The sequence below is a fragment of the Cicer arietinum genome, chromosome 6 (assembly GCF_000331145.2).
Source record: "Cicer arietinum cultivar CDC Frontier isolate Library 1 chromosome 6, Cicar.CDCFrontier_v2.0, whole genome shotgun sequence".
In the NCBI taxonomy this organism is placed as follows: domain Eukaryota; kingdom Viridiplantae; phylum Streptophyta; class Magnoliopsida; order Fabales; family Fabaceae; genus Cicer; species Cicer arietinum.
In genome coordinates this window covers 15,980,286-15,999,358 of record NC_021165.2, presented here as the reverse complement: position 1 = coordinate 15,999,358, position 19,073 = coordinate 15,980,286, and the positions used below count along the sequence as shown (strand labels likewise).

Below are 19,073 nucleotides of genomic sequence, written 5' to 3'. Positions count from 1 at the left end.
CTCAATTCGATTTCTTTCCTTATAATATGTTGATTTGAATCATATTTTACTGTCAATTGATAATATAATTACATTTAAAATTATATTCATTAATAATTATAATATAATGACAATGTAAAATTTTTACATTTAGAGTACATTATAATTAAACCAATAACATATTACTATTTGATTTTTTTTTCAATACATCATTACACTCACAGATACTTATATTATGTCAAATAGTATGTTAAAAGCTCAATGGCTCCAAGTTATATATAATATACTAATAACAGTCACAATATTATGAACAAGAATCAATCTTTTTTTTACAGAAATAATTAATTATGTTCCAAATATATAAAATAATTCAAAAAAGTATTAAATTAATAAGAATTATTAGAAAAAAAATTAAAATCATACTCAAAGTAATAATAAATAAATATTAAATTTTATAAATGTGATTGAATTTTTTCAAAAATAAAATTAAGTATGATTGGAGAAGCTTTCGCAAAAGCTTTTCTTATAACTTTCACAAAATTCGATTTAATGTATTTTTTTTTATTTAGCGTGTTTTTTAATCAATTTGTGATTTTTATTTGAGTCGATTTTAATTTAAACATCTTTAATTGATGATCATAATATTAGCTGTAGGTAATATTAAAATAAAATAATTAAATTCAAAATTTAAATTACACTTTTTTTAAATATATTTTTTATTTCTTAAAAATAATAATATTTTTCTCACATTTAAGTTGTAATAAAATAAAGTAAAAGGTTTTTTTTTCATCCATTTGAATAACAGTAAATTAAACTTGTTCTTCATTTAGTATCCATTTCTACAAATTAAATGTACATTCTTTTAATGCAATTTACTCATATGAATTAATTACTTTTAATACGGGGTAAAAAAAAACTTAGTTTAGTTGATTTGGCAGTGATTATATGTGTCAATTTCACAAGTTCATTAATTATTAATTAGATCAGTTTATATGTTGAAGGTGTTAATAAATTTTAAAGTTAAAAAATCTAAAAAAAGGAAGCTTCTAAAGCTAAAAATCCATAAAATTTTGTGGGTTAAATGGGATTTATGAACCTACTTTTTCATTTTTATTTATTTATTTTTTGAAATTTTTGATTTTTCAGAGAAATAAATTTATCGATAAAAAATTATTTAATTTTTTTAAATATATTTTTCTCAATTTTTTTTAATTTTTTTTAGAAAAAAATAATTGAAACTGTTTTTTTGAGAAAAATAAATCAATCTTTTTTCTTTATTCAAAATTTATTTGAAAATAAATCTTAATTGATAAAATATTAGGTTCATGTACTCCCTTAATTAGACTAAAAAAAAAATAATAATAGATTGAAGCCTTCAAAAATTATCCCAATACATAGCCGAATATTAAAGGATTTAGTAAAGAAATTTTAGACTTTACAATTTAATTGACCACCTTAATAGTGACAGGTGAATTAGGCATGTCCTTGTTAGTCGTTGACGTTTGAATTTTGATGATAAAATGAAAAGTAGATAGTGGATATGTGAGATTTCCAATTTATACATGTAACTAGCAAGTCACTTTCACAAATCTATACATATGCGTATAATTCGCGAAAGATAAATAGTTGAAGGAAGTAGAAAGAGATTAATTCATGCTACAAAAAGTTCCCCATCCCAAAACAAAAAATAAGCAAAGAGAAGGTCATATTTTGTGTTTGTCATGCTCTTTCATGATGTAAGATTGCACCACACAACATTAAAAAAATGTTTAAAAGCTGTATCCATTTGGTAAAAGGTTGCAATGCGGGAATATAAAGATTTTGGGAATAAGAGATATAAATAAAAGATACGGAAATAGTATCTTTTATTTTAAATGTTTTATTTGTATTGTATATAATTTATATAAAAAATTAATTAATTGTGTTGATTTCAATAATAAAATAAATTTTATTTATTTAAATATTCTTATAAATTGTTATTAGTAGAAAAATTTGATAAATCAAGATATAATAAATAAAAATATATTAATAAAAAATAATTGATATTAAATTATAAAATAATAAATAATTTAAGACAAATAAAAGTGACAAATAAAACACTTATAATTATGAGTCTTGTATAGTATAAATGGTGCACCATACAAGAGTCACAAATGATCCAAATACATGATCTACAAAGAGTTACCCCAGTCTATGTAGTTGTAACTTGTGGTCCAAACTAAATAAACAATCTAAAACACCTTCTAAAATGATGAAATAAAATCTGCTTCAAATTCAACATGTTTTCATTTTGTTTTTCTTTATCAGATGAAAAATATTTAGTGGTACAACAAAACAAATTAGAGGAAATTTAGTACACTTCGTTTCCAAAAAGTACATAGTAGCCAGCTTTAATTTACTGAAATTATATATATGGTTAGGGTGTGAGTGTGTAACCCTGATTCATTATATTAAGCTAAGGATTGAGGATTCACAAAAAAAATAAAGAGTAAAGGCAAATGTGAATCCAACTAATTTGAGTCTATTCATTATTGTCGTCTTACGCTTCCAAGTCTACCTAGTTTTCCTCATGCTACCATCTCTCACTTTTTCATAGTGGCACAGAACTTTGCAGCCACTTTGGGGATTTTTTTTTTTCCTTTCAATTTTGTGTGTGTGTGGCTTACTCAACTTTTAGTACAAAGTTATAAACCCTCTAGTTTCCTACTGTTGTGAATGATTAGTGGAAAGAGATTTGGGGAAGATCCTTTATTCCCTTAATTTAATCTTATTAGTTTAACACAACAATGTCTTTATAGTACATTCTTTTTTGACAAAAGGCCATTTATAAATTAAATAGGATAGAGTTAGCTGTATATATTTTAATTTCCAAGCATGACCTTTCATCAAATTATTTAGAAGACAAATAATCATGATTCATGTGGGAACACATGCATATTCTACAAACTGCTGCTTCTCCTCTTCTGGGGCCTAAAGAGAAAGGCTAGGCCCAAAATATTAAATTCATACCAACTCTTAATTACTTTAGTTTCCCTTTTTATTTCATGTTTCATGATTCTTTCACACAACCACCAACCTATTAGGATTCTTTTCAGACAAGTGTCAAATTAAGAGTTAAGCAGGAATTTCAATCGTTCAATGTCATTTTTATATATATTATAATTATGTTGAATTGATTTTATTTTTTATATGGATATTCATTTTTCAATTAATCACATATGCAATAAAATTTCTTACGCGTTTAAGGCTTGTAAAGTCTTCGGAATTTGGGGGAATATATAATTAGTGGCTCAGTTGGCCAGCTAATTTTGTGCATAAATTATCATATTTGTTTCTCATCCATGATAAACCAAATATTATTTTCATTTTTAACAATCATTGTGAAATCAAGTCTGGCCTAGATGGTGATGACGTTGATGCTATTTTGATATATAATCTTCAAGCAAGAGATGGGTCAGGGCCATGAATTGTTTCATCATTGAAAGTGCCTAACTGGTGTCGAATTCTATGGTCAAGAAAACGTTATTGGATTTTTGCATTATAGTGTATCTAATTCATTATCACCATCACAAGGATCACAATGACAAATTGATAGTGGAAGTAAAATCTTCCTCAATGCTTAGTAGGAGCAATAATTAATTACACTATCTCCCTCTCAAAATAATTGTGTTATTTAGTCATTTATTAAGAAAAATATATAAATAAAACAAATATTTTTATTAAATTATATTTATTAAATATTGATGTATGATTAATGTTATAAATATATAATAAAAAATATTACATTAGAAACTATGCAAGTAAGATTTATTATATAATGCCATTGAATAAATTATATTTAAAATTAAAAAAATAAACTATTTTGAGACATTCCATTTATACAAATAAGTTTATTATTTTGGGACGTATTAAGTAAAATTTAGATACAAGAATAAAGAACGAGATTCGGGCGCGTGAGATACCGCTCATTTTCTTTATTTTATATATTTTGTTGAAGCTGAAACAAAATGTGTGTGTATTGAACTTTGATTTAATTATTTCTGAATACTTAAAGTTTATTTTATTAGCATTTATTTAAAATGGAGTATAGCATGATGTATGCGCCGCCAAGCTCCTAAGTCATGCGTTTTTGTTTGTTGTTTTGTCTGAATTAAAGTGGGTTGATGCATGGAGCAAAGAAGGTGTGCAATAGAGCTAAAAAGGGTTGCAATAACATGTTTGATGTAGACGCAATCAACATTTGAAACCTTTTGAGATCTTGTGATTTTGTAAGATTAAGAAGAGACAAGAACAAATACATTGAAGATGGAGTTACACTTTGCTATAGTAGTAATGCTAATTACCTGTAATTACCTCTTCTTGTAAACAATCATCAAGCTCATTCTATCACGCCTCATGAATAATGTTGGCTATAACTTTTTCGAAAATAAAAATACATTTACGTATTAGAGAAAGTACATGTCTCTCTATTATTCTGAATTGAGTGCGGCACTTCCTTTATTTCCATTTTTTCTATAATTTTGTTTTCTTCTTTATTATGATTTGATTGTTGTTCTTTATAAATTTTATACTTATAATTCTTTCAATAATTTACGATTTCATGACTTAATATTCATTTTTCAATTGTATACTATAAAGGAAATTTGTCTTTGCATTCCTCCAATATTTTCAAAAATTTCCCCAAAAATTTTATTTGTAAATTTTAACCTCGCTGAATTAACTAGTTAGGATGATATTTATTCGGATTGGTTAATTCAAAAATGTAAATATTAATTTGAATTTTTTTGATTTTTTTTTTTATATTTTCAACTTGCCTAATCTAGATATTTAAATGTTAATATAAGAATTTGTTACACTTTTGTGTTAATTCAGATGTATAAAAAACCATTTAAAAAAAATTAATAATTACACATTTGAATTAATTGATATGTAAAACTCTCGTATAAATTGATTAATATAAAGAGATATAGAATTTGCATCAACAAAAAAATAGATTTTGGAGACTTTTAACCTTTGGAAATGTCGGGAGATAGAATGAGAAACCATTAATTTGAAAAGTTACCAATTGACATAATTGTATTAATTTTTTTTCAAGAACTTAACAATGTCAATTGTATTGTATTTAAGGCAAAAAAAAAAAAAAAACTATCACCACAAAAATACAAAAGAGTCAAACTATTCATCCTCCTGGCTTCGGCTGTTTTGTTTGTTACAACAACATCAACAAGTTGTGCGGTTCTCTCAACTAAAACTAAAAATGATTGTATAATAGTTTTGTAGAGATTAAAAAATATGATTATTTTTATATAGATTAAAAATAAATATTTAAAATTTTATAATAATTAAAAATTTATTTAACTCTAAAATTAATAATTAAATAAGCTAAAAAATAATTGGTGATTATAGAATCTAAATTCACTAAGTAACTTGAGTCATTTGACACTTTGAAAATTAAGTGCAATTTTAACGTGACATTGATTTGGTTGAAACGCGATGAGTCACAGTTGTAATTCAAACTAAACTATCACGATACTAAACATAGCTAGAGGGCATGGTAGATCCATATTACAATTGGTAGATAATCCAAAAGCAACTTATGATAAGATATGAATGGCATTGGCCTAAGCATTTGTACAACATAAATACAAATCCTCAAAGTAGGCCAATAGACCTAGAGTATAACTATATAGGTAGCTGATTAATTAGAGAGATAATTTATGATTAGAGGATTCAACAAAAGACAACATCCCAAAGATGGAAAATAGATTGATGGATGTATACCATGGAAATGTGTTTGTAAGTTGTAACTTGCATTTTTCAACTATCTATCATATCCATCCAGTCACATGTCCTGGAAGAATAAAAGAAAGTGGAATTGAGTGGTAGAGGCCTAGAGGCATGGCATGTAACTCTAGAGCACTATAATACAAAGCCACTTTGAAATGGCCCAAAGATTCACTTATGCTTAATTATTAAAGTATAAAAGGGAATAGAACTAAGGCATATATTTAATTATGAATCGATCTTTAAAATCATATAAATAATTTTTGGAAGTAAAAATTAATATTTTTTTTTTGTATTTATGACTTCGATCAACTCAATTTTATAAAAATAAAAAAAATAAAACATACTTAATATATATATTTTTTAAAAATATTATTTATTATTGTTAACATTTTAAATAACTTTTATTCATTTTTCTACGATGGACTATATACACTTTTGAATTTACATACAAGCAAAATTTGAGATCGGAAAATATAATACTTATTCTCTAGGTCTTATAAAGAGTGAATCATTTAATGATTTTACATATATTAAAATATATATATATATATATATATATATATTATTTGATCAAATATCAAAATTATATAATAAAAAATATTATATTAAAAATAGTATAGATAATATTAATTAATTAAATGATATAATTAAAAAAATATATTAAAAATTAAATAAAACATTATTTATAAATGAATTACTGATTGTGAGAAAAAGAAATTATATTGAAAATTGAAACACACAAATGGAGGCCTTCAAGTGTTAGCGGTACTGATTCCATGTTGACAATTGCGCCCAAGATTCATAGGGTCTTCACCTTTATACAAGTACACAGAACTGAAGGGTAGTGGAGGTGCTTGTAGACCCTTCATTGCATGTGAACTTACTACTTCTGTCACTATATTTTTGTACTCTCCTTAGTTGTTTAGCTTTACAAGAATGTCACTTTAATATATACAAAAATTTATCTTAAAATCAACGTAATAACAATTTTTTATTTTTTTATACTATTATTTAATTATTATTATATATATAATTTTTAAAGTATTATTATATTTTGTATTGATAATAATAAAAAAATTACTAATAATTTAGATAAATAATTTGGTAAAATAATTTATCTCTTTCTCTTAATTATTATATTTTTTAATCTGTGTATAGAACACACTCGTTATGAAACATAAAAGATTAATTTTTTTAATATATATTTTAGTTAAAGGTGTTTTCTGAAATAACTAAAAATTACTCCACCCATTACATAATGACTGTCGTTTTTCTTATTTCACATTTGTTAAAAAATGAATAATGATGAAAAATATAGAATGATAATTTTAATGAATTATTTTTATTGACAATAGGTATATTTTTTAATATCATAAATATAAAATTGAAAATAATATTTTATAAATAATAAGCATCATATTAATTAAAATAAATTTATATTTACATTAAAAATGACATTTAATTTAAAATAATATTTTTATTTGCTATAATGGCTCACAGTGAGACAGATTGAGTAAACGTTGAGCATATGAAAACAGAACAAATAAGAAAAAAATTAACCATCAATATTGAATACTCTGTTCATGTTATGTGGTATAAACATATCAATTAGTACTAGTAGAAAAATAAAAAAGCAAAAATCGATTGAACAAAAAGTCGAGGTTGTGAATTATTAGGGAGGGGGAAAGATTTTTCCTTCATGATTTTGAAGGGCTATTGCTCTATCAACATGTTTGTTTGTGCTCTTTAACGTAAAAAACTGGCTAAACCTTTTAAGGTCCATGCAACCCATCATAACTTCACCTACAACAACTACTCCACGCTCTCTCTCCCATTATTGAAATTGAAACAATTGAAGTTGAAATGTGAAACATCCATTATAAGGTGAATAGTGAAAGTTTACAAACAAGTGTTCATTATTTTTTACTCAATTAATTAATCCTGGACTAGAAGCAAAGGTTCATAACCATAAGGGTCCACTTGGCTTGGCCCAGTAATTTCACAATCTTGTAAGACATAATTTTGAAGTAGTAATTAAGAAAAGTAAATGTCATGCTTGCTTTTGTTTCCATCACCATAAATTTCACAATCACTTGCAAATTTATATATAGATGATGAGAGTCTTGAATTCAAATTTGCTGCATTGCGTTCAATTTAATAATATCGACATTTATTACTTGAAGTAAAATTTAAAATTAATTTTCAATCAACTTTATAACATAAAAAATTAACTCACTTTATCTTAAAAGTTATTATGTATTAGAGTGTAACAATAAGATAATAAATGTTCCATGCTGAGTTTATAATCAAATTTGTAATTTTTTAAATGATTTAGTAATTATTAGATCAAATCTTTGATGCATTGTAATGTTCTAATTTTTACGAGGAGCAAAAATATAATCTCCAAAAAAATGCCTTGGTTAATAAATACATGTCTTTAAAAATTACATATATTTTTTTCATAAAATACATATATATGATATTTTTCAAGAGTCAAGAATTGTGAATCAGGTAAAAGCATGTATAAAAAAGTCAATGATTTTACTGGCCCCTTCTTACCGCGAGAAGAAGCAAAGTCATAAATTACTAACCGTTAAAGGGGAGCATCCTTATGATGTATGATATTCTTATGTTGGGAGAGAGAAGAGATCCATTTTAAGTATATTATTATGTGTTTTCCTCCCAAAAATATTATGTTTTTTTAAATGAATACAAAAGGAGGAGGAGGGCCAAAAGACTCATAGAGAAAGGAAAAGGAATTAAATACTTTGCGGCTCACTTTTTGGTTTATTTTGCCTAGCTGATTAGATGAACTTCAAAAATCAAGATCAATTAAAATTTGTAAATTTATGCTGCCCAATGACCAGATTTTGCACTTTAAAATTGTTCTAATTTGCTAAGGGTCCATTGTCAGTTGTCACCATAACACAGACATCGCATCATAATAAACAATTAGATTAGTTTAAATGTTTAATGAATTTTAATTAAAAAATTATTAAAAAGAATTTCTAAATTAATTTTTAACCAGATTTTATTTATTTTTCGATTAAATTACATATTACTAAAATTTTGAATCCTAATACAAATTAAAATAAATTTTAATTAAAATTTATTTATCTTTTGATTAAACTATTGTTAAAATATGATTCTCTTGACAAAAATTCAAGGTTAATAATATAAGGAAACGAAACAATTTTTTTTTTCTTTCTGAATATACCTCATAGTTTTTATTGAATTATTGAAAATATGTGATTTATATTGTTATCTACAAACTTATACAACCGTAGAATGGATTTGGTTATTAATCAAACAATAAATGATTACAACAAATAACTAACTCTATTGATCGATGGATAACTAATTGAGACAAGTTAACTACCTTAGAATCCTCTAGTTGTGTAACTAGGTAGCATAAGGGTCAGCAAACATATAACTGTCTTAGTTTCTACTAGCTGGTCGTATCATCTTTTTGTGATGACTGCCCTTAACAATCTCTAGTTGCATCATTATCTAGTTAGAAGACCGTACTGCAAGCTTATATGAGGAGAATGTAACCTACTCACTTTCATATTCTAATAGGTAAAACTTAAAACCAACAAAAACACACCAATAATAATAATAAGATTTAATTATATTTTTTAGTTTTTTTAATTTTTATTGATTCACAAAATTTGTTTATCTATTTTAAAAGTCAATAGTTTTGATCTCTATGTTTTTTGACTAAAAAATAATAACTTAAAATATTTTAAATAATACAACATATAATACAATGATGTAGAATGATTAATACTCATTAAAATTAGAATAAAATGCTGTAAAAATTTAGATATAAAAATTTAGATTTTGATATTGAATATTTTTTCGTCATATTATTAACCTCTTGATAGTATAAGGTCAACTTCAAAGTTAAGGTTGTCGCGATCATTTTGCTTCTATCCATGTTGCAATCAAAGTTGTTACAAGCTCATCTCATTCTCACCCAACTACGCTATCATAATTCAATAGGTTGTGATATTCGAAAATCAAATTTAAAATACCGTATGTGACTATGTTTTGATCTCTACTTCTCGTCTAATTTATTGTCACCAATTATGTTAAATACAGCTCAATAGATAGCTAAAAAAATATCGATAGGCATAAATTTAAATTTAAACAAAAAATACTTTATTTCTCAATATTTAATATGTGTGAATTTAATCATTAAATAACTTGATAAAAAAATTCATTGTCACCACTATCCATTGAAATTGCCACCACTATTCGTCTACAACCAACTCTTGAATTTTAGTTGCCTTACTATTTTTATTTATAATAACTTTTTTTAATTATTATCTCTCTGAATTTAAATATAAAAAAATACATCTATTTTATTTAAATTTGAATTAATTACATTTACATTTTATTTGAGTTTGAATGATCAGAATGTCTTATCAATAATTACTTTCGCTATTTCTTTTGAAAAAATTAGTAGTGACTACACTAAATACATAAAAGTGTATATTGTGAGTTGGAATTCGTATCCGAGCATATCAAATTTGGATCTATTATTCACCTGCCATTACTTCCACTATTTCTATACTTAGAAATTGTACAGTCGTGAACAACACCACTTGAGTGAGTGTAAAAATTGTAGGGATATTATAATTCATTAGAATTCATGTATAAAACATTTTAAAGCAACAATGGGGAACAATATCAACTGTGCAGTCTGTGCTGGTATTTGTGGTACGTCAGCCATATCTGACTCAAGTCCAACAAAATTTGATTTGGCAGATGCAGTGACAACTTGTGAACTTATCCAACTCTATTTGTTGCACTAGACAAAACAAAATACACTATTGGCTTCACGATGATAACCTCATTGAGCCTTGTTTTGTTTGAATCTATATTTTGACATGATTATTCGTAAAAAAAATCTGACATGATTGGATTTGGAGGAAGTTCCGGTCCCATTATTAGAATAGTTAGTACTACCTTAAGATTCTTCCGATACAAATCTTATTCGATATCTTTTAATCATTTATATATTTTTTTTAATTTTATTTTAGTTTTTAAATTCTTTTTATGAGTCATGTAAAATTTTATACAATATAACATTATTTGATGTATTATTGAAAATCAACAAAATTAATAGTATTTAATAAAAATATATAAAATATTAATTTTGATGATTCAAACTCCTTCTCTAACTAGAAAATAAATCCAAACAAGTTTAATGGACCTGCCAAAGATGTTCATCTTCTCAATAAGCTAACTGGCCCATATAAATGAGCCCGATCAATTTATTCTCTCGTCTCGGGCCTGAGGTTTCGAAAGTTCAAGTACTTCCCTGCAATTGTATAAAAAGATCACCCTGTAATCTAAATTTGCCACCCCACAGTCAATGTAAAAATACAATTTTATCTTCTTAATTATTTATTAAAATTTTAACTTTTCACTCCCTATTTTCGAAATATTCAAAAGTTTCGAAATGACAATTTTCAGAATTTTCGAAACTTTCAAATAATTCAAAACTTCCGAAATAGAAAATTACAGAATTTTCAAACAATTCAAAATTTTTGAAATAGGAAAATTTTAAAACTTTCCATATTTAAAAACTTTTGAAACTTTTCAGATTAAGAAATTTTCGAAAATATCTAAATTTGGAAATTTTCGAAACTTTTCAGATTTGGAAACTTTCGAAACCTTATAAATTTCTGAAATGTAATCCTTATTTTGAACATTTGAAACTTCCAAAACTACCAATTTTAAAACTTATTATAAATAGTTAAAAGGGTAGAACTATCTTTTCATGTATTTTGAGGGTGCCAGGTTTAAGTGTTGGAAATATTATATTTATCTAAAAGGATCAGTTCCTGTTTAAAATAAATAAATAAAATCTTAAAAGAACAATCAATAATCTTAAAATTAAATAACTGGTTTTATGTCCATATTGTATGTTTTGTCAAGAAAATTGTCTGTATTGTATGCTAAACTGTACTAAAGATATAATATTACTTTTCCATATTTTGATTTTGATGCATTAATTAAAAACATTTGGGTTGATATAAAATGATAATCGGTCTTTCAATTATCTTGATATTTAAATTGATCCAAGATAAAATTTAATCCAATAAAATAAAATAAAATATTATTAGATATTTTAAATTTAATTTTATGAAAGCCGCACAATTAAATTTAAAATTCCTTTATTAGTTAGATATATTATTTATTGTTTTCTTATTAATTTTCTAATAATATTTATGATTTTTAATATATTTTTTTGCTATATCATTCAAACATAATCAATTATTGTTATTTTGTAATGTTGAATATTAGTATATTACACATCAAACTTACTAGTTTATTGTGTTTTTATAATATTATTAATATTAATATACTTTTTTAGGATAATAAAAAATCGACCCAAATTAAACTTCTTTAATCAGATGAAATCAGATTATTGAATCAAATGATTTTTTTCCGTTAAAACTAATCCAAACTAAACCTTAAATATCGCTATTCACATTTGGGTATAGGGAAACCGTATTCTGCCAACAAAAAATAATACGGAGAGTTAACAGAATTGTTCGATCTCGTAAACACATACATAACGAAAATCTTAACAAATCTTTTTGATTCGCCGTCAAACTTGATCCCATGTTTTTCATGAAAAAGTTTAAGTGGTCCCAATGTTTAGAAATTTAACATGTCGGCATTGTGAAATTTCACAAAGTATACTAGTAGTGCTCGATAATTAAAAACTTAAACAGAAAAAATCTATTATTAAACAATCAAACTGAGAAACATGTCCTTTTATTGTATAAATAAATATTTACTTTCTACTACATGAAAATAATCTTTTTAAATTAGGAAAAATTATTGGACAATTTGGAGTAGACATAAATTAAGATTAAGTATTCATTCATGGAACCTCTAGCACGTTGAATCATGTGCTTATAAAGCATACCCATGCAAATCCCAGTTTATGGTCATTGCGTGTCAGCAAAATATTTCCTATACCACCAAACTTCACTCTTCATTATAAGTTAACGATTGAAATCTCACGCATCATCTCTCTTATTTCTCTTCTATTATGTAAGCTTTTTGGATTCATAACTGTCGCGTATAAGGCAAAAATCCAAAGCCAACACCTCCTGTTAGGCTATAACCTTTTCTCTAACCAACTAACTTTATGCCATGCTGAACAAAGAACCACAAATTAAGTTAAAATATGATATATCAAGTTTTCGGTTAGTGTTTCTCACAAGTAATGACAACACATTACCTTACCTTCATTGTGTTTGAGTTCTATTTTATAAATAAGGTATTCTAAAAACATAAATTTACTTTTGCTAGAATCAAAAAGTTGAAATTAAAATTTAGATAATTTGTCTCCAATATATTTTGCTTGAAATTTATTATTCAATTCATTTTTAAGTAAATCTATTAAAATATAAATTATTTTACATTCAACTCAATTTTAATCAAAATTAATTTACAAAATCATTTCTACGTCTTCTTGGAACAGCGACAAGTCTAACGAATCATGTTGACACCATGATTTTGTTGAATGTAGAAATATATGCTTGATTCTATTTTTGAGGACACAAAATTGATTCAGTATATAATTGATTTTGACATGTTTATTTATTTTAGAGTATAACTGATTTTGTCTTTGACATTGATTTTGTGTTGAATTTGTTATTCAATTCACTTTCATATAAATATATCTAAACATAAATCATTATACCTTTAACTCCACATAAATAAAAATCAAATTTACAAAATTAATTGTCAATTTCACTTCAAATCCAAACATGATTAAATTTGCACTATGCCCCTAACTCCCTTATGTACAGAATACATGCCTTTTTAACAAACCTGTGCTTCAAAACAAAAGCTGATCCAAGCATACCAGAAAAGTTGTCTTGAATAGTTCTTTAGGCCATGGATGTTAAAATACCAAACCTCTATGATTCCAAGAATCATGATGAACAAAAGCTACAACTTCTTCACAACATGGATGTTGTAGAAGCAGAGAGGAGCCTTATTCATAGAGCCATCAATCAAACATGTAAGAGCACAGCTCATTTAGCTAATCTCTTACCAACTGGCACTGTCCTTTCTTTCCAACTTCTATCCCCAATATTCACAAATAAAGGTGAATGTGACCAAGTTAGCAAGTTCATGACTTTATCACTTTTATCACTATGTGGTGCCTCATGTTTTTTACTATGCTTCACTGATAGCTTAAGAGACAACAAAGGTAACATATGTTATGGTTTTGCAACATTTAAAGGCTTGTGGGTCATTGATGGATCAGCTACACTTTCACCTGAAATTGATGCAAAATATAAACTAAGGTTTATTGATTTTATGCATGCTGTCATGTCAATCTTGGTGTTTTCAGCCATTGCAATGTTTGATCAGAATGTGGTAAAGTGCTTCTTTCCATCACCTTCATATGAGTTTCGTGAAATCCTTACTGCTTTGCCAGTTGGAATTGGTGTTTTCTGTAGCATGTTGTTTGTTGCATTTCCTACACAAAGGCATGGAATTGGATTCCCACTTTCAACAAATTAATATAGTTTATAACTACTTTTTATATTTATTTATATTTATGGAACCAATTTCAAGAATTTTATCGAGAAATTAATAGTCACGTTTGTAATAAGTTGCATAGGAATATACAATTGAATTTCACTATTTGGATAATTAACATGCTGATACTTCATGAAATTCATTTTTGAATTAAACAAGTTTTTACCAAATATCAAGTTGTTACATCAAAGTCTACTATGACTTGTACACGGAGAGCACTACAAAACTATTTGCATTCTAAGAAATTCTTATTATCCTTCTTTTTTCTCTCTAAATCTTAAAGTTTTCTAAAATTGCAACACCATATTACTGAGAATCCAAATTTCTTTCTTAGTTGATTAATTATGAGATATCTGTATATCACTTGAGCAAAATTATAGCACAATAAAAAATATATTTATTTACTATATTGCAACAAGGCTTAAGGGTAAAACTCAATTAGAGACATACATGTAAAGTAAGGTAACTTTTGTAAGAGAATATTGTTAATATCATTTCACCCGTAACTTTGAAGCACATGTACTCCTCACAATTTTTTTTTCAAGTATTATAGAATGTGAAGATATTCTAATGGTCCAATTTATTTTTCTTCCTTCTTCAATTTTCTTTTACATTTTCATAGTTAGGTTGTGATTCCTTTCTTTTTACATTTTTATAAAAAAAATATTTTGATGTCCCCTCAAAAAAATAAGACATTGGACAATCACCAATCTCAATAGTGCTCAAAACCACTACTTTTCATTAGAAATACTTTAATCATTATAAATATAAATATAGTGGATGAATCGAATAAAGATCGATATTCTTTATAATAAAAGATTTCCACATTTATACGGTTAGATGTCAGTGATCATTAGAACAAAATCGAATGATCTAAATTTAAATTTAATATTTTAAATTATAAAACAAAAATAAAAATTAGATGTTTTTTAGCCTTGAATCTAACTGTCATTAATTGTCCAACTATTCAATGCGTGAATTCACTTATGAATCAAATTTCATCGAACAAAGACCTTAAAGCTACGGATCTCTAAGTCTCTCACTTTAATAAACTTGGTTATTATATAGGTACCCCATTGGGGAGCCCAAAAACATAGTACTAAATTGGAGATGAGCTTCTACAGCTTCTCTATCTGTGTACGTGGGACCAACACGTTTTTCACGTTACAAAAATGACTTACATTTAAATATGTTTTCCTCGTTAGTTGTTTGGTTAAAACATTGAAGAGGTTGCATACAAAAGATCTAGTTCAATATCCGATATTAATAATTCACCCTCATGTATGTTTATTACTAACTACCAACATTCATCTATCAAATCAAATCAAATGTTTTCCTCCCTGTAAAATTTTTAAATTGTATATTTGGTCTAATAATTTTTATTTTATTTTTAATCTCCACAATATCTTTCATAAGTAATTTTAGTCTTTATTAAATTAAAATAAATCAAAGCTTTCATCAAAATATTAACAAAATTTACACATCCATTTTCTGTGTTATGTCAAAAGTCTATACCAAAAAAATGAGTTTAAATTTTGATGCATAGTTTTTTGTATTCAACTTTTTATGGGGAAGATGTTTGCAAACATATTTAAAAAAATTATTCAAAAAGTTGAAAGATACATATGAGTTAGCTTAACATCATAGACTAAAATTGCTGACGAAAATATTGTGGAGAGTAAAATTAAAAAAAGAATTTTACAAAAATAAAAATTAAAAATTTTATATATACTTATAATATATTTACCTCAATAATTTTTTTATTGAAATAATCATTAATTCTAGTTCTATTGACAAATATAGATATTGTTATATTATACATCATATTATGAGTTCGAGCTCGAATCTAACAATTGGGTAAGTGAATTTCTAGTAAACTTTACCATCTTGTCTATTGACAAATTTTTTCTTCTTTTGAAATATTATAATATCAAATTATTATTAAGGCTCATTTGATAAATAAAAGATTGAAGAACTAAATTACAGATATAATTGAACCTTAATAATAACTTTATATTTAGTAAAAAAAACTATATTGTTACACTTTATAATAAGTCTATAGTTTTTTTTTTTTTGCTAAATTACATATGTGGTCCCTTAACTTAATTTCAGGTAACGTTTTAGTCATTTATCTTTTTTTTTCCCGACTTGGTCCTTTATTTTAATTTTAAGTGACAATTTGATATTTTATGTTTTAAAATTTTAAAAATGTTATCATTTTTTATACAAAAATTCAAAAAAAAATTTAATCAAAACTCATAAAATTAATTATATTCTTCAATATAATACAAATTTAATCAAATTCGTAAAGCAAATCTTCAAATAAACTCATATTTTCATACTTTATTTGATATTGTTAGGAATAAAGGACTAAATCGGAAAAAAAAGAAGATAAAGGACTAAAACGTTACTTGAAATTAAGTTAAGGGACCATATATGTAATTTAGTCTTTTTTTTTTCTATAAATTACCATCATATAAATAATATTATTTAAAATGTGTTTGACATTAAACATAAATACATATTTCAATAGAGATTTAAATATAAATTCATCAAATTAGAAATTTTACTCCTTACCAATCATACTCTAATAAACCTAGATTTGACGCCCTTATATTATTTTATTATTTTTATTTCAACTAATAATCGCAACACCTGTTAAGTTTTTACTCTAATAAATCATTTGAAATTATAGTTTAGAAAAATCAGATAAAAAAATACCTCACTATCACAATTTTTGTGGGTGAATAAAAAACTATGACATTTTTATTTTGAATTAATTTTGAAAGCAGAAGACTTTTAGGTGACAAAATGATTGATTCCGTGACATTAGTTATTAGTAGTACAGTATTATTACAGACCGAAAACGATAGCGGGAGTAAACCGTAACGTAACTATCGATCACAGCTTCACAAGGTATAGAAGGAACAACACGATAAGACATAGAAGCTCACACACATTCATCTAGATCCAGTCACCACCAATCACCCATTCCACCTTGGACACAAATCTCCCTCAACAGATAAGAGGGCCCCACCCTCTTCCATCCACATCCTCTCACCTCCACCGTACCATCCTACTCCCTCACCATTTCTCCCCACTCCCTCTATCATCAACGCCAATCATTCCCTCACCTCACGTGTTCCGCGATGCACCCGATTACACCCTCCCCAAAGCGCAAAAAATCAAAAACAGAACGGTTAACGAGAACCACACCAGCAGTAGCAACATCATCCATATATCACTCTCTTCTTCTCTATCGCCTTTCCACATTTAGATTCCCATGGAGTCGCGAGTGTTGTCACGCGCCACCACTCTATCCTCCCTCCCTCGCCTCAACAAACTGCCGCGTGTATCCCTCGTCAATGCTTCACTCCTCTCCGTCAAAGCGATCGGCTCTGTCGCTGATGGCGGGAACCTCGTTTGGGGAAGACAACTTCGTCCGGAGCTTTGCTCGCCGGTGTTGAAAAAAGATGCTGTACTCCTCCGCCCTTGCCTCGCTGCCGCCGAGGGAAATGATTCCGCCGGGTGAGGTCCGTTTAATCCGTTCTGACTCGGTGAACTCCGTCGCGTTACGGTGTTTATTAATGTCGTCCTTTTGTTTTTGGTTTACAGGGAAACGAAGGTAGCTCCAGTCGGGTTCTTCAGCAAGTACCCGGCTCTTGTTACCGGTTTTTTCTTCTTCACTTGGTAGGTCACGTGACTCATACTACTCATATTGCACAAACAACCTAAGATTGTGTTGTGTTCAATTATATGTTTGTTTCGTTACTACAACTGTGTGCTCTAGAAGAGATAAGCCGCAGCGTCTGCTGGTGTGGTTGTGAATTGTGATCGCTTTGAGTGATTAAATTACGTTTTTCTCCTTCTGTATTTGTTGATGCAGGTACTTCTTGAATGTGATTTTCAACATCCTCAATAAGAAGATCTATAATTATTTCCCCTATCCTTAGTAAGTCAATACTATTCATTATACATACATATTTCCAACGTGTTCCTTGATGGATCTCATGTCTTATATTCCTTATATCTTCTTGTGCTAAAGGACACTATGGAATAACATAATTAATTAATGGCTAATTGAATTTTTTAAATTCATTATTTAAATATTAGTTTAAATGTATGCATATATTAGATTGCTATAGTACACACACACGTATATTTGGAATGAGCTTTCTAAAATATTAATAAACATAGAATATAAGATTATTATAGCTACAAATTTCAAATTTCAAGTTTATATGAAATTTAGTGTGTTTCATCGTTAATATAATATAATATTGTACCATTCAATTGATGTAATTCAATGTTAATAATGATTTATTAAACGAGATAATTCAATTTATAATTTTTTAAAGATTAATTTGATCCTTCATATGTATATAAAAATAATTCTTTTTCTTTCATTTTCTAGTTATTTGTCGTAAGTTTTGAATTTGACTGAATGTTATGTGCAGCTTTGTGTCGGTTATCCATTTATTCGTGGGTGTGGTGTATTGTTTGGTGAGCTGGACTGTGGGCCTTCCTAAGCGCGCTGTAAGTCCAATTCGATATCTTTCGGCCCATAATTAACAAAACGAAATTACTAGTATTCTGGATTACCCTGTTAAGAATTTTTTTCATTTTTATGGAGACACTATTTTTTAGTTTCACAGTAAATAAATATGCAAGAATCTTTGAATTCTAATTGTACTGATATATATATATATATATATATATATATA

General features: G+C 26.6%; 2 protein-coding genes across 2 annotated transcripts in view; both read left to right on the top strand.

Moving 5' to 3' along the window:
• Positions 1 to 13,573: 13,573 nt before the first annotated feature.
• On the top strand, positions 13,574 to 14,993 carry LOC101491785 (protein DMP4-like). Its single transcript, XM_004505040.4, has one exon. The coding sequence runs from the start codon at positions 13,696 to 13,698 to the stop codon at positions 14,329 to 14,331; it is 636 nt and encodes a 211-aa protein (XP_004505097.1). The 5' UTR covers positions 13,574 to 13,695; the 3' UTR covers positions 14,332 to 14,993.
• Positions 14,994 to 17,557: 2,564 nt separating this feature from the next.
• The window catches only part of LOC101491269 (triose phosphate/phosphate translocator, chloroplastic), a 4,361-nt gene continuing 2,845 nt past the window's right edge, over positions 17,558 to 19,073 (top strand). The window contains exons 1-4 of the mRNA XM_004505039.4: positions 17,558 to 17,877; positions 17,965 to 18,039; positions 18,236 to 18,301; positions 18,807 to 18,885. Of these exons, the coding sequence (XP_004505096.1) occupies positions 17,633 to 17,877; positions 17,965 to 18,039; positions 18,236 to 18,301; positions 18,807 to 18,885 (465 nt within the window). The 5' untranslated portion in view covers positions 17,558 to 17,632. The remainder of the gene's footprint in view (positions 17,878 to 17,964; positions 18,040 to 18,235; positions 18,302 to 18,806; positions 18,886 to 19,073) is intronic.